This window comes from Ixodes scapularis, unplaced genomic scaffold (assembly GCF_016920785.2).
Source record: "Ixodes scapularis isolate PalLabHiFi unplaced genomic scaffold, ASM1692078v2 PGA_scaffold11__112_contigs__length_91849675, whole genome shotgun sequence".
Lineage (NCBI taxonomy): Eukaryota > Metazoa > Arthropoda > Arachnida > Ixodida > Ixodidae > Ixodes > Ixodes scapularis.
The window spans coordinates 35,197,957-35,215,594 of record NW_024609837.1 but is presented as its reverse complement, the minus strand read 5'-3'; the positions used below and the strand labels follow the sequence as shown (position 1 = coordinate 35,215,594).

Here is a 17,638-nt window from a genome sequence, read left to right as displayed (position 1 = left end):
GTTCCAAATGACTGTGCCAGTACAGATGTTCCAGTATGGACGTAGTCACTGACAGAGTGAAAACGGCAGTGTGTGTCTTTCGACACACTGAACTGCCTGACACGGAGAACCATACTGGCATAACAATGCCAGTATGGCTGTTCCAGCATTGGCGGGCAATACATCTTGTGCAGAATTAGGCAGCAACTTCACGGTTAGGCATCTGTTTAGTATGATCCTGATCTAAGGCTTTCGGGCTGAACTAAAGAAGGGGGCCACCTATACCTGAGAGGCTGCTGTCGACATACATGCCGCACAAGACCTCCAGCGGAACAATGGACTCTGCAAAGGATTCTCCAAACCGCTTCACTTCCTTAGTAACCTTGTTCCTCTGACCGACCTACAAAGGACGAAGTGAGAAAGGGTTTGAACCGTTACGTTTCAAGCGACACACGTCTACAATGTGCAAAAATTCTGAGGACACATAAGCACCTCTTATGAGTTGTGAAAATGCGAAAGCCCTGAATGTTCTTCTGCTCCCTTAGTTCGTCTGCAGTATACTGGCATGGACAGCCTTCTTTCGCTATTGCCGAGGTTACAACCATACACAATATAGACGCCTCAGGCGCCGCTATGTTCCTCGGCACAGAGGGGAGCAGAAGCGGCCAAAGCCTCCCACCCCCCCCCCCCCCCCAGCAATGCCTGCCATGAGAGCAACGGCCATGCACGCGCTCTCGTGAAGCGGCCGCAGCCTCCCCCCCCTTCCGGCAACACCTGACACGAGAGCGGCGGCCAAGCGTGCGCTCTCGTGAAGCGGCCGCCAAAGGCTATCTAGAAGCCATTTTGCTCAGCCAATGGGAGAACAGGAATTCCTTTCCTATTTTTTGGGGGGTTACAAACGCCGCCGGGTTTACTCCATGGGATAGTTAATGCTTTCGCATTAAAAGATCCAGACTATAAGACAACTTTCTGGGCATTCAGGAGTGTACTATACACACGCAGATATCCATGCAATTGGTAAAGCTTCTATATTTTATAGTGTTGTGCGAATATTCTAATTTTCGAATAATATGCTACTCAATATTCACTTTGAGGTGAACTGAGGTATTTATACTTTTTGAAGCGTTAATCATGACGGGTTAGCCCCGTTGAGCGTGTTTCTCACCGAGCACCTGTGCACTGTGGGGAAGCAATACTTGCAAAGCCCGCAAGCTTTGCGGGTATTGCTTCCCCGCAGTGCAGAGAAGTTCACTCAACAGGGCTAACCCACTGCAGTATATGTTTGACAGCGATGTCTTGACAGCCCACGTTCATCATTCCTGGGTTTTCTTTTTGTCAAATGCAAAATAGAACAAAACATATTTGCATATAGCAAGCAGATTTATAAATACCCTCGATTAGGATAGCTGCAACAAAATTTCTCGTTTACGTGCCAGAGTTCATAGTTGCATTAAAATTTACTGAGCTTAGAAGTAGAGAAGATGAAGGTTAGAAACAACCTTCATGAGTTCAGCTGAATTTTCATTTAACCACAATGCACAGTAGTGAAAGATTTTGACAAACTATGACATTAGATTATAATGCAATTAAATGCAAAGGTGCAAGCGAGCTGGACAAGTATGACGAAAATAATCCCTGGAGAAGGGGAACAAGAGAGACAAAGGACAGACACAAATCTCCAAACACAGCTAAGTGACTGCAGAGCCGTGTATATAGAGAGTTTGGTCAATGGGAGGCGCAGGCAGAGCCAGGGCGTGCGCCAGACCCGGAAAGTGGGCTTGGCATGCTCTCTTGACGCTCTTGACCAACCAGAAACCGAAAAGAATCCCCTAGCGGTGGTAGCGAGAAACAGTTCTGATCAAAGGTTTATGTTTGTATATGGTTTTATTAAGCGCGTAAGAGTGAAGTGTAGTAACTCTTCGTGGTTGAAAATAGAGTGCACGTGAAGTTTCGATCATGATCATGCAAGAAGATGCAAGAAACGAATGTGCCGCTCAACTCTGTTTTGCTCGGATAGAGTGTGACCGCTCGGACGGCAGATTCCCGGCCCTCGGTGCTTGGCACAAGGATTATGTCGATCATTGCGCTAGTCGCACTCTTCAACCATCATTTTGGATGAGCGTGATTGAAACATCACGTTATGGCGCACCGTGCGTTCACGAAGGCACCCATCAAGACATTCTGCCAATCTAAGCTGCGAGGCAGGTATGTAGCTGCCTCGCCTCAGACACGATCACATGGTCGTGTCGCCGCGGGGCTATCGGGATCTCGAATTCGGCTCCCGACGTGCCGCTTTCTCTCCTAGCCACTGGATGGCGCTGCAGGCGAGGAGAAACCTCCTCGCCCATCGATAGATATATACTTGATGGGCCAGGGGCAAAGGGCCTCTTAGAACTTCGGGCGAGACCTAGACGCAGGCAGATGGGTGGCGACCGGATCTAGGATATCGGGGGACACGAGGCCTGGGGGCCCTCTTTGTGTTTAGCTTTGGGCTTAATGTGCGTTTGTAAATATTTGTCTAATGTCGCGTGTATTTGTAGTTTAGATTGAGTGTTTTGTAGCGTTAAGTTTTATTGTACCAATAAACGGGGAGCGGAATCCCGCTCCCATGAAAGAACCAGGCTGGACTCGGTTTGTTGACGGACCACGTGGGAACTAGCGAATCGGCGGCGGTACGCGCTTTCCTACAACAAGTACCATATTTTCAGTCACCGAGAGCTACTCCGATGCACTCATCAGGTTTGTTTCTCGTGACCACCGCCAGGGTAATATTTCGGGCTTCTGGTTGGTCACATTCGAATTTGTGAAGACGCCCTGGAACACGCCCAGCCCGCTTTCGGCCAATGGCGCCTCCTTATTTGTCTCCTATACTTCCCAACAAATGGCCAAACTCTCTACATATACGCCTCTGGGGTGACTGGTGTGCAACCGAAAAAATCTGCCTGGTCCGGGTATCAACCAGGGACCCCTCCAGACCAGGCGGATTTTTTCAACTGCGCATCAGTCACCTAGCGGTGTTTGGAGATTTGTGTCTGTCCTTTGTCCCTCTTGTTCCCCTTCTCCATGGATTATTTTCGTCATGACATTAGATCCGAAAATATTTGGCCAAAACAACTATCCGCTTCGAATTCGCTAATGCAAACTCAAAACCCACTATTCGCACATGACTAATATTTTATCTCGTAATTAAGACACGCTACATTTTGGATGTAATGTGAAAACCAGAGCAACACTCACCAAAAGTCATTTTCGAAAATAGAAAAAAAATTAGAAGAGTATGTTGGTTCAACATACTTCTACTTTTAAAACCATTTGGACTGAACAATGGACCGATTTCTATTTTTCACTGTTCACATCGTCTATTTTTTGTGCTGCCAAGTCATCATTATGCCGAAAAGACTAAGCACTCTTTTAAACCGCATTGACAAATTTACAAGCACTAAATGACTAAGCGCAACTACTATTACTTGGAGACAGCATTTCCAAAAAAGACGCGCAAGGTTCATAAGTCACCCGATTCGCTAAGGACTTACCTGGAGCAGTGCATCAATGTAGAGACGGCAAAGTGCTTCCCGGCGCGGCAGCTCCACCTCCGATAAAAATGTGAGCTGCTCGTAAGCCCCGAGTAACTGCGGGTTGGGGAAAATAATTAAGTTAATAACGAGGCAAACCAACAACAGTTTGTTTTAACATACAAGGTCTTGGTGCTCTTTCGGATAACTTGCGATTTTTTCCTTGCTGGAATCCAGAAGTGTCTGCCATAGTGGCAGCGCTTCTTTGCAGGCTGGAATCAGCTTTATGCAACAATCTAGGGTGCTTATGTACTGAAAGGAAAGGAATATGCATACTTGGAAGAAAGTGCCAGGTGTGTCTGGGCATCTTAGAAGGATAGCGGCATAAAGTCCAGAAAAAGACTACACAGAAATGTCCGAATGATGACTACACATGTGGACAGGAGATGTCAGAACAATATCATTCACTTTTTCATGCATCCTTTTGTCGCTGCTGTTACATGTGGCAGTCAACGAAGGGTTTGTTGTTAGTACCTCGGTGGTCTTCCCAAGGTTCCTGTAATAGCCGGTCAGCTTTTCAGCCATTTCGACCTGCTTTGCAGTATCGCTGCACAAGAGAACAGGTTTTCACATAATCAGTCTTCGCTCATCAGTCCGCATCATCAAACCAACATCACCGAGCAAAACTGCCAATGCAGAAAGAAGATGGATGCCATGGCACTTACTTTTGTGTCAGTTCGATCAACTTCAAGTAGACATTGTGGCGGTCATTCTCAAAGCTGCCCAGACTCTGATGCTTTTCATAGAGGGCACACAGTCCCTGCAAAAGGTTCAGAGTCTATGTCAACTCAATTCTAAGAGTTCAGGAACTTTAGCAGAACTCGGGTGAGAGTTTGATCTGGTGCAAGAAATAATATATAAAAAGAGAAGTAAATCAAACCTGCCACGCCAAGATCTGGTCGGGCGCAATGGCGGCGGCCTTGCTGAATGCGGCAACCGATTGCTCCAGCTGGTCAATTTCCTGTGCCGCAGCGCCCACGAACACCCAGGCCATGTAGCATTCTTTGTCGAGTTTCAGAGCAGCCTGTGTTGCAGACGTTGCGAGATTTATTGAGACGTTCATTTCGTCAGATGTCTCGCACAAAATGGTGTTAATGAATTGGTTGGTAGGCAGAGTAGAGCATAACCTGCCACGGAGATGAGTTCACAAGTTTATAAAATAAAGCTATGAATATAGCTACGAGTATGAACACAACTGTGAACATAGCTATGAACATAGCAATGAGGATGAACATAGCTGTGAACATAGCTATGAACATGAACATAACTAGAGCATTCGTGGAAGAGTTGTTTGCTAAGCTATATGTTCAGATCAGTGTGCCCATTCTACAAATGAAAGAGTGGGATATCTCTAAACCTTTTATTTTCTAAATGTTTACTACTGAAATTAAAGTGACATAAATTCAACAGCTAAGGTCACAGCAAAGGAGCGCCTGTGTACTATCCATCCGGTGGCATACGTTAATTGGTCTACGAAGGAATGGTACTCTTCTAAGAGGTATGCAGCAACTTAGCGTATCCCCATTCCAGGTTAACAGATCATGCCAAATGGCTTGAATGGATTGTGCAGACGTTGCTTGGTGTTCTAAGAAAGTGGCCTTTACATATATTCCCATTTAGAAATCTCGTACTACGTACTAAGGAAGTTTTTAAAATGAGGTCAACTCACGAGGGCTAGCTAGAACAAGTATACGGTATGCATGATGCATATGCCATGAGGGCATTGAATGCAGGGGCGGATTTAGAGGGGGGGTCCGGAAGTCCTGACCCCCCTCTTGATTTCTGCATGTGTAAAATTTGGGGCGTAAAACGAAGGAGAGGGGTTCCTAAGCATATGGTACGATGACCAACACCTGACCCCTCCCTCAGGAAATTCCTGCATCCGCCCCTGATTGAATGTGATCTGACCTTGCAGTGCCTCAGAGCAGCTTTGAAGTCTTTCTGTCGTATTGCCTCCCTGGCCTCCTTCAGTGCCTGTTTCACCTCCTTGGAATCCATGTTAGAAAACAGAACCTGACCTGTGGAGACGAGTGAACAAGGGAACTTTGCATAGGCATCATCATTGCCTTGTTTTGTACAGTATTCCAGTAGCAATAACTTTTTAGTAATTGTAGTAGAAATGTTATCTTGGCTCAGAGTGCAGCGGCGCAGCAGTAGCCCGTGCAGTTTACCATGACCATACCAAGAAGCCTATAGTGAAGGCTCAAGGCGCCCCATATAATGATGATGCGATGACATCGCGTGCAGGTGAAGGGAATAACGATGATTAAGAGAGGTTGTGGCAAGAGCTTATTATTAGTTTGTAAGTAACAGCAGCAGCGGCATGCTTATTCAAACAGATATGTTGTTTTTTAATAAGACTGAATCTGAATGACCACAAAAACAAATCAAAGCCAAGTGGCTCGACATTTATCGACAGTGACAATGAGGCAGCATTATTTTTAGCAACGCGCCCTAGAGGACAGCGAACGATTTTATATCTAAGTTCATGATAGGGGATGATAAACAGCTGATGCATCACACGTCTCGAGCTCGTATCAGGAGCAGCGAAGGAAATTCGAAGCTGGTCCTGTGTGCGAAAAGAAACATCAAAAGCTTCCCCGTGGCTTCATGCACCTCGACGTCATAATTAGTATGAGCGTCCGAACTCAAAACGGTACCTCAAACGGTACCTCAGCACACCCCACGCCTCGACCAGCAAACTCAGCCGTTTCAGCTAGTTGGGTACCTCCACTCGGGTACCTCGCCACCTCGGGTGCCTCGAGTGTACCTCGCGAGTCGCGAGCTCGCGAGTGACGATTCCGATTTCAACGCCACCTATGCTCATAGAGCATCAAATGCGCTCGATTCGTCGGCACATGTGAGAGAACCAATGTCGTTATTGACGACTCATGACGTATATGGCTCAACGATAAAGCGGCATGGTAACACATCGATCCGATAGCACGAGCTACATTTCAGTTTGAGCGAGAAACATCGAACGCGTTATCGCGGATCGTGCTGCCACCTGGCACAGAATTTTTTTTTGTTCAGTTTTCGACAGGCATACGCGACGCAAGCGGAAGTCCGAGGTGTGTTCCTCAGTTGACAGGTGTCCGAAAAAAACACCAATTTCCCAAACATATCGAGTAGTTGGATCAAGCTGGTGGCCGTGTTACCCCCTCGAACGCTCCCCGGTCAAAGATGTACACAGCGGAAGATCAAAATATCGAATGCCCGTTGTGCATGGAACCCCTGGAAATGGACGACATCAACTTCTTTCCGTGCACTTGTGGGTACCAGATTTGCCGATTCTGCTGGCATCGAATTAGGACTGACGAAAACGGGCTGTGTCCCGCCTGCCGAAAGCAGTACCCCGAGGACCCGGCGGACTTCACTCCGGTGTCCGTCGAGGAACTGCACAGGATCAAGAACGAGAAGCGACAGAAGGATCAGCAGCGAAAGCAGAAGCTCTCCGAGAACCGCAAGCACTTGGCCAACGTTCGCGTTGTCCAGAAGAACCTAGTGTTCGTGGTCGGCCTGCCGCCGAGGCTCGCCGACGCGGACACGCTGAAAAAGCAGGACTGCTTCGGCAAGTACGGCAAGATCCACAAGGTGGTGGTGAACCAGAGCACGTCGTACGCGGGACTGCAGGGCCCGTCCGCGAGCGCCTATGTGACGTACTACCGGGCAGAAGACGCGCTCAGGGCCATCCAGGCCGTGAGCAACGTCAAGGTGGACGGGAGGACGCTCAAGGCGTCCCTCGGCACCACCAAATACTGCAACTACTTCCTGCGCGGGCAGCAGTGTCCCAAGACGGACTGCATGTATTTGCACGAGCTGGGCGACCAGGCGGCCAGCTTCACCAAGGAGGAGATGCAACACGGCAAGCACCAGGACTACGAACGTAAGCTGCACGACCAGATGTTGGGCTCGAATAACAACGGGACGGCGGCGACGGCGACGCCGGCGGCCGTCGTGCCCGTGGCGGTTGCCGCTCCCGTGGTGGCCGCTACCGCGACCACGACCAAAAAGTCCGGCAAGCAGCGCAAGCCCGGGTTGGCGCCCCGGCACGCGCGGCAGGGCGAGCTCAAAGCCGCCGCTGAGGCAGCGGCCGCGGCGGCCGCCGCCGCGGCCGCGGCTTCGCCGCCGTCGGACAGCCGCAGCAGTCCTGAGGAGCAGTCTCTAACGCCACCTTCGCCCGAGGCGAAGCGGAGCGGCGCCGAGGACGACCCGGTCGACGACGACCCCATCGTGGCGGGTGCGGCGCACGAAGACGATCTGGGTTTCGACCCGTGGGATGAGTGCTCCAAGGGCCTGGCAGACCTGCTCGAGAAGGAGGCCGTCGCGGCGCCTCCGCCGCCCTCGCTACCCCGAGTGAACGTGCCCGCAACTGCATTACATAGGCCCCCGTTTCTGCCGCGTTCAGTTCCGCCGTTTGAACCCCCGTTGCTACGTAGGGCCCCACCACCGCCGCCCGGTTTCCCGCCCTTCTACCTATCCACCGCGCAGCAGCAGCAGCAGCAACCACAGAAACTGTGTCCGCTGGGCCAGCCACCGCACCAGCCACACCACCACCAGAACAGCAGCGGCCTCGCGGAACTGTACGCGTTGCGGGAGTCGCAGGAGACACTGCGCTCGCTCCTGCCCACTGTGAACATAACCTTCGGGCCGCCACTGATGCAGGGACCGCCGCCACCTCCAGTCAGGCCGTGGGCACACCACCTTGGCGCGTCGGGGGTGCCGGACATGCCGTGGATAGCGCAGGACCCGGCCATCCTCACAGGGGGCAGCCTCTCAGAGGCAGGCAACATGGCCTCGCGCTTCTAGGGTTCCCCCCTTTCTCCCGTTCCCGGTATGCTCTCGCGACTTCACGCCATCGATTGGTTCCTAACCGACCGCTCAAATTGGCGAGACAACTCGATTAAGCTAATCGCCCATGAATTACCTGCCCGATGACCTAAATTTTTAAAAGCTAAACGACTCGCGGAGCCAAGGAATAAAGCAGTACATAACGGTGAACGGATTGCTCTCTTGCATTTGGCAGCTTCTTCGAAGACCGAGCTTTGAGGACGTGTCTTTGCCGACCTTCGGCAGGAAAATGCGGCCACTGGTGTCTAAACGCTCCCACAGTCGTTCTCTTAGCCCTAGTACAAAGTGAGGAAAGGCTTCGGTAACCTTTTTGCAGTTTTTATTCATCACGAAGACACATGCACTATGATTTCAAAGCATTGGCTGCATAGTCATCGCCACATTTTTGTAATCCTACTCGGAGCATTGAGAAAGTAGCATGCAAATCTGGCTGCTTTGTGATGCGCATCCATTTGGGTGTGTGCCGCAGGTAAAAAGGCATTGTGCCACGGTATAAGTTTGTCTATTTACTACTGCATGGTAAACATTGAGAACCCCTGGTGAGCTGTCGCACTCTACAAGTTAAATTTCCACTTTACCGTGGAGTCATTCTAGGATCCCGTTTCATTCAGATAGTTCTAGCTGTAAAAGTATCCATACAACAAATTCCGCTTTAATGCGCACTCTATTAGCATAAAGCAACAGCTTGATGCTCGATTCTGGATTTAAAGTGAGGTTCATTTTGTGGGCCTCTAGTAGGTGCCCGTCACTGGACTTCACATAGTGACTGGTTCACAACACAGAGGCAGACATTCCCTAAGAGCCACTGGAATCTGATTATATTGGTTCTTGCAACGACACCCCCCATTTGTGTCGCTTCGAAAACGAGTGCAGCGGCCGGGTTTGACGCTTGCAAAGGTGGCACAGTGGAAATGTCGTCGACGAGCGGAGTGGAGGTACATCAAGATTCCCTGGGCCATGGGGAAGAATCGACCGACTGCATTGCTGGTATCAACGGGACAGCGGTGACATCGATTGTATCCTTTACCCAGTCTGCTTAGTATGTTTGTACAAAGCCACGGTTTTTATTATTATGGGTAAAAAAACTTGGGGGGAGAGTGCTATGTAGGAAGTTGAATCCCTCGAGGAGAGTCCGTGCCACAAAGTGTGCCATTCTCCTTATCTAATCTCGGCTACCTAATCTGGGCTGACCACCACACCCCCCTCTACATTTGATGGGTGGTTTTGTTAGAAAGCACTTGGTATTTGGCCATGCAGTAGCGAGCTCTGCTTGCAACCATGTTCAGGAATGAGCTACGACCATACATTTCATTTACCTCTTTTCTATGCAACTCTTCCTGTTCTATCTTATGCAGGCCTGGCGACGATCTGGTTGCCCTGTTTACTGCGGATTTGGTTCTTTTAGTCGGTCACACCTAGGATTCCCGGTTTTCAGATTAAACCAAAAAAGTTTGACGAACACTCACCGGGTAAAACTTTTCATCGATTCGGATTTATACAAAAAACTCTAACATTCACAGCTGCGGCACCAAAACAAAAAAAAAAGAATATTTGAGAGAGTGCCAAGTCAGTGGAGGCTGAGGAGAGGTCACTCGTATCTCCCCTTAACCTTGGATGCTTACAGCAGGCACTCATTGTCCATGTCCGTTCTAAAAAATGGGTCAATGTGGCTGTATTTCTGGATTACAACTAGGGTGTGTACTTTCCGGTGTTTATTTATGACAAAAATCGGCGGATGTTTATCGGTGTTTATTTGTTTCTAGAATACCGGTGCTTTTTGGTGAATTCTCTTGTGCAGATGCTAAAAACAGTGATTATCGGTTGAGAAAGTTGTGAATGTAAACAACCACTAAAGACAGACAGTTCAGATTTTATTTACATCTTTTACACAATCTCTTTCACACTTGAATATTGTAGTATATATGCATGCATACATTCCTAGGCTCGTGTCTGTCACTGCCACCCACACCTTCCTCTTGATGATGCGCAATTTCGAGAATGCCCGCTCAACATGTGAGCTGGACACGGGAAGCCCCAAAACATCCAACGAGGCTTGGGACAGTACTTGCCAGTCCGATGCATGCAGCTTCCGAAAGAGTATGGGATCAACTACAGCGCTGATGGCATACTGGCGGTACTGAAGAAACCCGGCTTCGAGATCGTTGACCTTATATTCATTAAGCACAAGCCCGAAGATGCTTTCATAGGAAGAAAATGCCCCTTGCAGCTCCATTTGCACGCAAAGGTTAACTATCTGCACTCAAAACCAGAACGACTCATCCGTGAACTGCAGGTCATCAGTGATGTTTCATGAGAAAGTCCTGAGCCACTTGTCCTGGATTGCGCGGTAGTAAGCCAAAAAGGAAGCAATGAGCTCTGACCTTAGGACCTCTTCAGTCATCTTCAGAAGTGCATCAACACTGTCGTAGCTTTCAAGTGGCAGGTTATTCTACCTTTTCAGCAAAGTTGCAAGCTCATGCCTAGAAGAAAACGCGCCTCGTGCACAAGGCTTTTTTCCGACTCGAGAACCTTTATGATGTTAAGCAGCGAGCTCTTAGCTTCATGGATAAAATTCATTTTGATAAGAAGTTCTTGCAAGGACTCAAGGACTGAAGTTGAGATAAGCGCATTCAGCCTTTTGCACCTCTGACCGACTGCGTTATTAAGGCCCGTTCACACTCTTGCGACCTCTTAAACCTGGGTTCCTTAAAACTTCTTAAACCAGAAAACACACTGGCGCCATCTATTGGGAAGCAGTGTAAACTCAGCGGTCCGGCATATTTTTTTTTATTTCTCGCGCATTATCCTTTCTTTCTTGGCTCGAAAAACTTTTGCCAATGTTATAAACGAGCCTTTCTATGGGTATTACGCACATTTGACCTCGGAAATCCCGCAAAACCTTCGCTCTTGTGAAATGCAGTTCCAGGGTCACCGCATAGAGTTAGCAGCAAGGGGGAATTGGCCCTCTTAAATCTAAACGAGTCCACTGCTTCTCGAGATGCCGAACTCAAGGCTATTCTTATGGCAGTTGAACACTCGGACCCTCAAGAAGAATGCCTCGTCTACACGGACTCTAAGGCCGCATACGAAGAATGCAGGAACCCATCCACTTCCAACAAGACTGCAAAGGCCATCAAAGCAAGCGTCATGAACCGACAAACAAAGCTTAGTGTGAGGTGGATCCCAGGCCACCAAAACATTCCTGGGAACGAGGCAGCACATGCCGCAGCACGGGTCATGCTCTCTTCTCCCTCTTCTGATCCCGGCTATGGTGGCCTCACGTGCTCCTCAGAAAGACAGGACCCTACAGCCGTCAAGGACGATGAGCGGAGAGAGCGCCGAGAGAGGCTCCATGCACTCAGAAAACAGGACTCGTACCCTTTACCGGATGGACCCTACTCCCGATGGGACAGGGTCTGCCTCAGGCGACTACGCACGGGAACCGCCATGGTACGTAAACGTACTGCAATGTACACTTGGAACAAGCAACGACTGAAAAGGTACAACGAAGAGAACTCAGAACCCGCAGACGACATGGACGAAAGTCTTTGCCGACAATGCAAGGTCGTGGCCTCAGAAAATCACGTTTTCTGGGACTGCATAAACATTTTTGAGAAAAAAGAAGAAATTTTACTGACCATTCCCGCGGATCAAAGACCCAAGAGCTTGGCGGAATGGACCAGACCATCCGGCTCACCAAAGCACCGAAAGGAACTATTCGACTCCCTCCTTCGGTTCATTAAGGAGGCTCACCTGACTCACTTCATTTAATCCCCATCCCCCACCCCAGGACAGCACCGACGGCTTAAGCCCAGCTGACCTGGCCCTGATGTTTCTTTTATTTTATTATTATTAAAGACATTTTCAAACAATGTCAGTGTGTTCCCTCATTCTAAAAACATTTAAGAAGTTTTAAGAGATCTCGTCTCTCTCAGTCGTACTCGGTCGCAAGAGCGTGAACGGGCCTTTACTCTTCAGAAAAGACAGAATTGGGCGCCAGTAATGTGAAACATAAGCGAGTGCCTCGTAAATGAAAAACCACCGTGAAGGGCTAACCGTGGACAGGCACTTTGATTCAAGATTCATAGATTGACAAAGAATATAGATCTTATGCAGTAACTCTCGCAAATTCGAAGGAGGGCAGGGAAGTGGACGACAAAGTCCTGTACAACGTCAAACTCAACCAGTGTTATGTCCTTGGCGAGCGTGATGTTCAGGAGATGGCACGGGTCTTTGAAGTGCAGTGCCATGAAGTCGGCATGGGATATTTGGATGTCTCTGCAGCTTGTGCATGTATGATGCCGAGTCCGAGGAAATTATGCACACATCACGAAAACTCCTGCCTAATTTTCCCAAGAACGTCTTAAACAAGCACCCCAATGGTGATGGCATTGCACTGCTGGAGGACTTGGAGATCTGCCACAAAGGCCCTTCGTTGGAGAAGCTCACAATCAAACAGTGTCAAAAGTACTGCAATCACTGGTTGGTCACAGAGCTCAGGTGTCTCATCGATAGTGAGGGAAATCAGACGATACTCAGTTCCCGCATTACACACAACTCTTGTAAATACATCGGGGTAAGTTCTTGACGGTACATCATCTGTGCAGAGGGCATTGTGTGAGCAGTGGGGCATATACTTCGGAAGAAGTCTCCAAGGGAGGTCCGTAAGAGGAACGCCAGCCTTGCAAAATCTGTGCCGCGTCGGCAACCTCATCCTTCCCCGAGACTCACGTGATGCACTCTTCCATAGAGCTCTGGCTGGACTTCTGAGGATTGCCGGCTAACATAATAGAAAAAAGTTTAAATTATAGAAGCATTCAAAGATACGACGGTCATTCCTCCAGAGTAGAATGCTGCTTAGCTTTCTCACTCTAAATCAAATAAAGACGTGGTAAGAAAAAAGTATTTGCACGCATCAAGACAAGGTTTTTTGAGCTGGATGTGACACTTCATCAACATGTGCTCCGTGATCATTGTAGCGCCTTTCCCATCTTTTACACTGACCGTGATTTGGCAGTACTTGCACACCATGGACAAAGGGTTGGTACACACGTCAACATCGTCTAACTCCTTAGCGTAATCATCCGGAGCTTTACGCTTTCTTCCCATCCTGATGACTTCTATCTGGTTTGTGTGCTGCAAAACTTGAAATGGTATTTTCTAAGTAATTTCTCCAACAAAAAGGGAAGGTTTCCCTCCTTTCTTTCCCTGCACTAAACCAATGGCAATCACTGTTCTCTTGTTCTAACTGGAATAGGACAAGGGCATTTAGACTGTTCTCACCTCAAGAGAACAAGGGTACTGGCCGTGACTGGCCTCGGGCCACTGATAGTGATCTTCAAGGTCGGTGGCCCATGAGGACCGCTGACCTTGGAGAACAGTGAAACAAAGCTACTGTCCTCCAAGAGTCCAAGACCACGTAGGTTATAAAAGAAGACAGGCAAAGTGAATGATTTTGGCAAGATAATGTGTTTGACAAAAAATTGTGTAAAAAATCTTTCAGGAGAAAAAAAAATGCTAAAAAAAATATTTAGAAGTTAATGTTTTTGTTTTGATTTATTTCCATTACGGTGGATGTTGGTGTTTTTCTATCAGAACTGGAAAGTATAGAGAACTTTTTAGATGAAAAAAAAAAATGCTTGCTCGAAAATATGAAAAATACTGTGTTTATCGGTTAAGGGGGACATGGGTCTTTGGAGCCAAAAACTTCCTGAAACTGCGTTCTTTTGAAAATGGCAATGGCTGTTGTTCTGCTGAATCTACCAGGCTTATAATTTCGTGGATGAATATTTAGCTATAAATCAATTTATAATATCTATGTGGGCTGAATTCGCATTGAAGTTGACTCTAAAACACTGTTTTCGCAAAACACAATATTTTGACTCGTTAAAAATTTGCAGGAGGGATATCTCAGCATCTAGAGCAGATAGAAATATAACCGTTCCTGAAATGTGTAGCTGAGTGTGTGAAGCATACAATGTTGAGAGCAGATTTTTTAATATAAGTCTAGAAAATTTTCTATTTGATTTTTTGCTTTATTAGTTGTGCATTGAGCACTGAACTTCAATGTGTGGTAAAATCACTAATAATGAGTTTATCTTAAAAGTACTTCCAACATTGTATTCTCTACACTTTATAGTATCTAGCCATGTGTTAAAACGAATATTTTGCTGAGCAGTATATTTTCTATTGTTTTTCCAAACAAAGGCAGGCAAGTTTTAATTATTTTGAGGACAATACTACTGACTGGGAAAATTACCAGATATATGAAATCAGCACAAAAAGCTGAACAAGCCTGTGCAGTTTCATTGGGTTTGGTCATAAAATAAGAAAAAAAGCTCCAAGACCAGTGTTCCTCCTTAAAACCGCAAAATATACATCCTAGCTATGACAAAGGCCGGTCTAAACATGTGCAATCTGCTGCTTAGGGTCAGGATGAGGCAGCGTTTTTATGACGGTGGAAACTGTGAGGCAAAAACCACACACAGCCCAATGGCTAATATTTGTGCACTGCACGCCGAAGCTTCTAGTTCCATCTTTCTAAGGTGCAAACGTTGAAAGGGAGCTTAACAGTGACAAAAACCTTGTCAAGTATGCTCGAATTTATTGCGGCAGTCTCTAACCTGCTTCCAACAGTGTTGTTGTCCTTGACATGTAGGGTGCTACATTCTTGTAAATATTGCTCTCAACATTTCCCATCTGAAGGAGTGACCATTCATATCTTTTGATGCATTTGTACAAGAGTAATATTTTTTTGTAATTTAGAATCCTGGGACACTCCCAACGTTCGCAGAATTATGGGGAATTCAGAACTTAAACAGATGTCAAATCTAACGAATGTCGAATTTGCGATAAAAATAAACTCGGAAAAACGCTCTACAAGTTTCACCGGAAAGCAAACTCTGAAAACACGAGACCCTCTTTGTACGCCAGGCCCTCCCCTCCTGTCGCACATCTTTTGTCGAGCATCCACCTTGTCGCTCGGAAAGTCTAGCTGCCAACCCCTTATCTAAATCACTTGAGCATGAAAATTACTACTGGGTGGAAAGGAATGATTTTCCAAAAATATTAATTTGTATTCTAATCATTTATATGGGATTTAGAAGTAGCTCATTCCCTAACCAGTAAGCACGAAAAAAAAAAAAAAGCAAGGAGTAAACATTTTATTACTAAAGTGGTGTTGCAGTGTGCATCTCGGAAGTTGCTTTTGTCCCGCTCGGAGATTAGCCTGCTGCTCAAAATTCTTACATAAGCGGCTTTCCTCTTTTGTTTGTGGGTTCCACACAGGGCCGTAACCAGGGGGGAAGGGGGGGGGGGGGGGGGGGGGGGGGGGGGGGTTAGGGGGTTCTGACCCTTCCCGAAATTTTTTTCTGGGTACGGCCCTGGTCGGTGCACTTGCAGCCAGCCGATTTTAATCTCCACCTCTGCGCACGCGCAGTGGCACCGGTCGGCTACCGGGTACCAAACCGGGACCGGTTCTTCGGTTTGCTATAACTCTCCATTATATGCCACCGATGCACATGATTCATAGACGAAAATAAGACAAAATGGCCGCCGTTGTCCCCGAAACCCCCCCCCCCCCCCCCCCCCCCCGAAATTTTTTTCTGGGTACGGCCCTGGTTCCACAGCATTGCATACATCTAGTGAGATATAGAGTACAGTAACATTATTTATGAATTTCTACCACTGCAGACTATTCGAAAAGTTCTGCATTGCGCATTGCAGGAGGCAAGGGCAGGAGCTCGTGGTTTTGTAGAGTGCCTTCCTTGGCCCAGCACTTGTGCGTGCAACCTAGTTTGCAGAGCAGCACACCTGTGTGTTTGATGGAAGTGTACTGAACTTCTGCGTGCGACAGCTGTTTCTGGAACGCTCAAAATTGTTCCAGCATCTGATGAATCATAACAAAATTAACTAGGTTGCTCTGGCTGCATACTTGTTTGAATGTCCAAGCCACTGTTTTGTTCTGGAGTAGGCATTTTCATCTTGTAGTGATCAATATAGGTCTCATCTTCTAGTGTTTGAACCAACCGATTCTGGAAATGTATGCCCCGCTCATAGTACCAGTTCTTTTGTTCTTTGTTGGTGTTCTGTTACACTCAGTGCTGCATCCCTGCACTGCTCCTAGAGCATGTGCACGTAACTTCTTGCATTCGCTCGTGCAAGTTGCTTTGAAAATGTCGGAGTACCATGGAAGGTATATCCTAGCCTTGACAACATAGCACAAAACTGTTTACGCCGAGTGTGGGTTCAACGACACCTCTTTAGCAGAGCTGTGGAACACATAGACGCATACCCTTAGAGATGAGGTAGTTGACTTTCAGCCCAAAGCGCCATTTAATCTATAGTATTTTGTATGTCTAGAATAGCAGGGCAAGTCCCTCCCACAATGCTTTCTGCTAAAGTGGAAACTACCGTGATCGGTAGTGTCCTCAACAGCATTCGCTCTGCTGAAGTGGAAAAGGTATAAGGGTTTTGGGGAGTAGCTTGTTTTGCTACTGCAACAGACTTTAAAGTAGCACAAGAAAAATCTTGTTTCTCTTGTTTGCCCGAAGATAACCCCAGACAGATTTCGAATTCCTTGCTTGACACATAATTTCTATATAAAATGGCAAATAGAAATTTAAAAAATCCAGACACCACTGGCAGGTAAACTTTGAGTAACATTTTGAACCTGCACGGTCACATTAAAGTTCAAGATGGTGATGGCAGAGTGGTGTCACGGAGCTTAAACTAATATGTTTAAAGCCATATTGAAAATGTTTCAAGTTCATTGGCTGGTTCTGTAATGTGTGTTTGTTCTGCTGTTTTAAACTCCGGCATTAGTCGTGAAATGCCACCGAGAGCTGTAGCAGCGACTAAAAGGGCATATGAACGCAAGAAAAGTTTGTCCAGGTGAACGTCGACATCTCGCAGCAAGAATTGAAATCTTGACTGTCTCGCAAAATGTCTTCTGCCATATGGAGCATTTCCCGACATATTCAAGCGTACAGTGTCACTTGCACAACCAACATGCATGGGATGTGCCTTACTTAATATGTGGCGTAGTAGCATATGTTTGTCGTGTCTTATGACCCAGGGGACAACATTTATTTTATTATTTGTGATGACTAAGTGAAAATTTCATAGCTTATAAGGCTTGGTCTCATTTTTATAAATGTAGTGTTATTTTTGGTATAGCTTTCTTTTTATGTTCTGGACTGGATGCTTTGCACATGGAGAAAAAACTATGTTCTTGC

At 47.1% G+C, this 17,638-nt stretch overlaps 2 protein-coding genes across 6 annotated transcripts in view; one reads left to right on the top strand and one right to left on the bottom strand.

Moving 5' to 3' along the window:
* Positions 1-6,340, bottom strand: part of LOC8029264 (tetratricopeptide repeat protein 37) — a 31,893-nt gene extending 25,553 nt beyond the window's left edge. For 2 of the 5 annotated variants that reach the window (XM_029973154.3, XM_040504901.2), the window contains exons 1-8: positions 6,224-6,317; positions 5,460-5,569; positions 4,432-4,575; positions 4,217-4,311; positions 4,026-4,098; positions 3,675-3,803; positions 3,513-3,608; positions 265-379 (exon numbers count right to left, since the gene is read on the bottom strand). In XM_029973154.3, the coding sequence (XP_029829014.2) occupies positions 265-379; positions 3,513-3,608; positions 3,675-3,803; positions 4,026-4,098; positions 4,217-4,311; positions 4,432-4,575; positions 5,460-5,549 (742 nt within the window). In that variant the 5' untranslated portion in view covers positions 5,550-5,569; positions 6,224-6,317. Of the gene's footprint in view, positions 1-264; positions 380-3,512; positions 3,609-3,674; positions 3,804-4,025; positions 4,099-4,216; positions 4,312-4,431; positions 4,576-5,459; positions 5,570-6,167; positions 6,186-6,211 lie in introns of those variants that run through there. The other 3 variants (XM_029973157.4, XM_029973153.3, XM_029973155.3) reach the window with 3 other exon arrangements.
* A 169-nt stretch (positions 6,341-6,509) lies between these two features.
* LOC115314116 (CCR4-NOT transcription complex subunit 4) lies at positions 6,510-8,707 on the top strand. The gene has a single exon (XM_029973162.4). It carries the CDS (start codon positions 6,735-6,737, stop codon positions 8,358-8,360), a length of 1,626 nt encoding a protein of 541 aa, XP_029829022.2. The 5' UTR covers positions 6,510-6,734; the 3' UTR covers positions 8,361-8,707.
* The last annotated feature ends 8,931 nt before the right edge of the window (positions 8,708-17,638 follow it).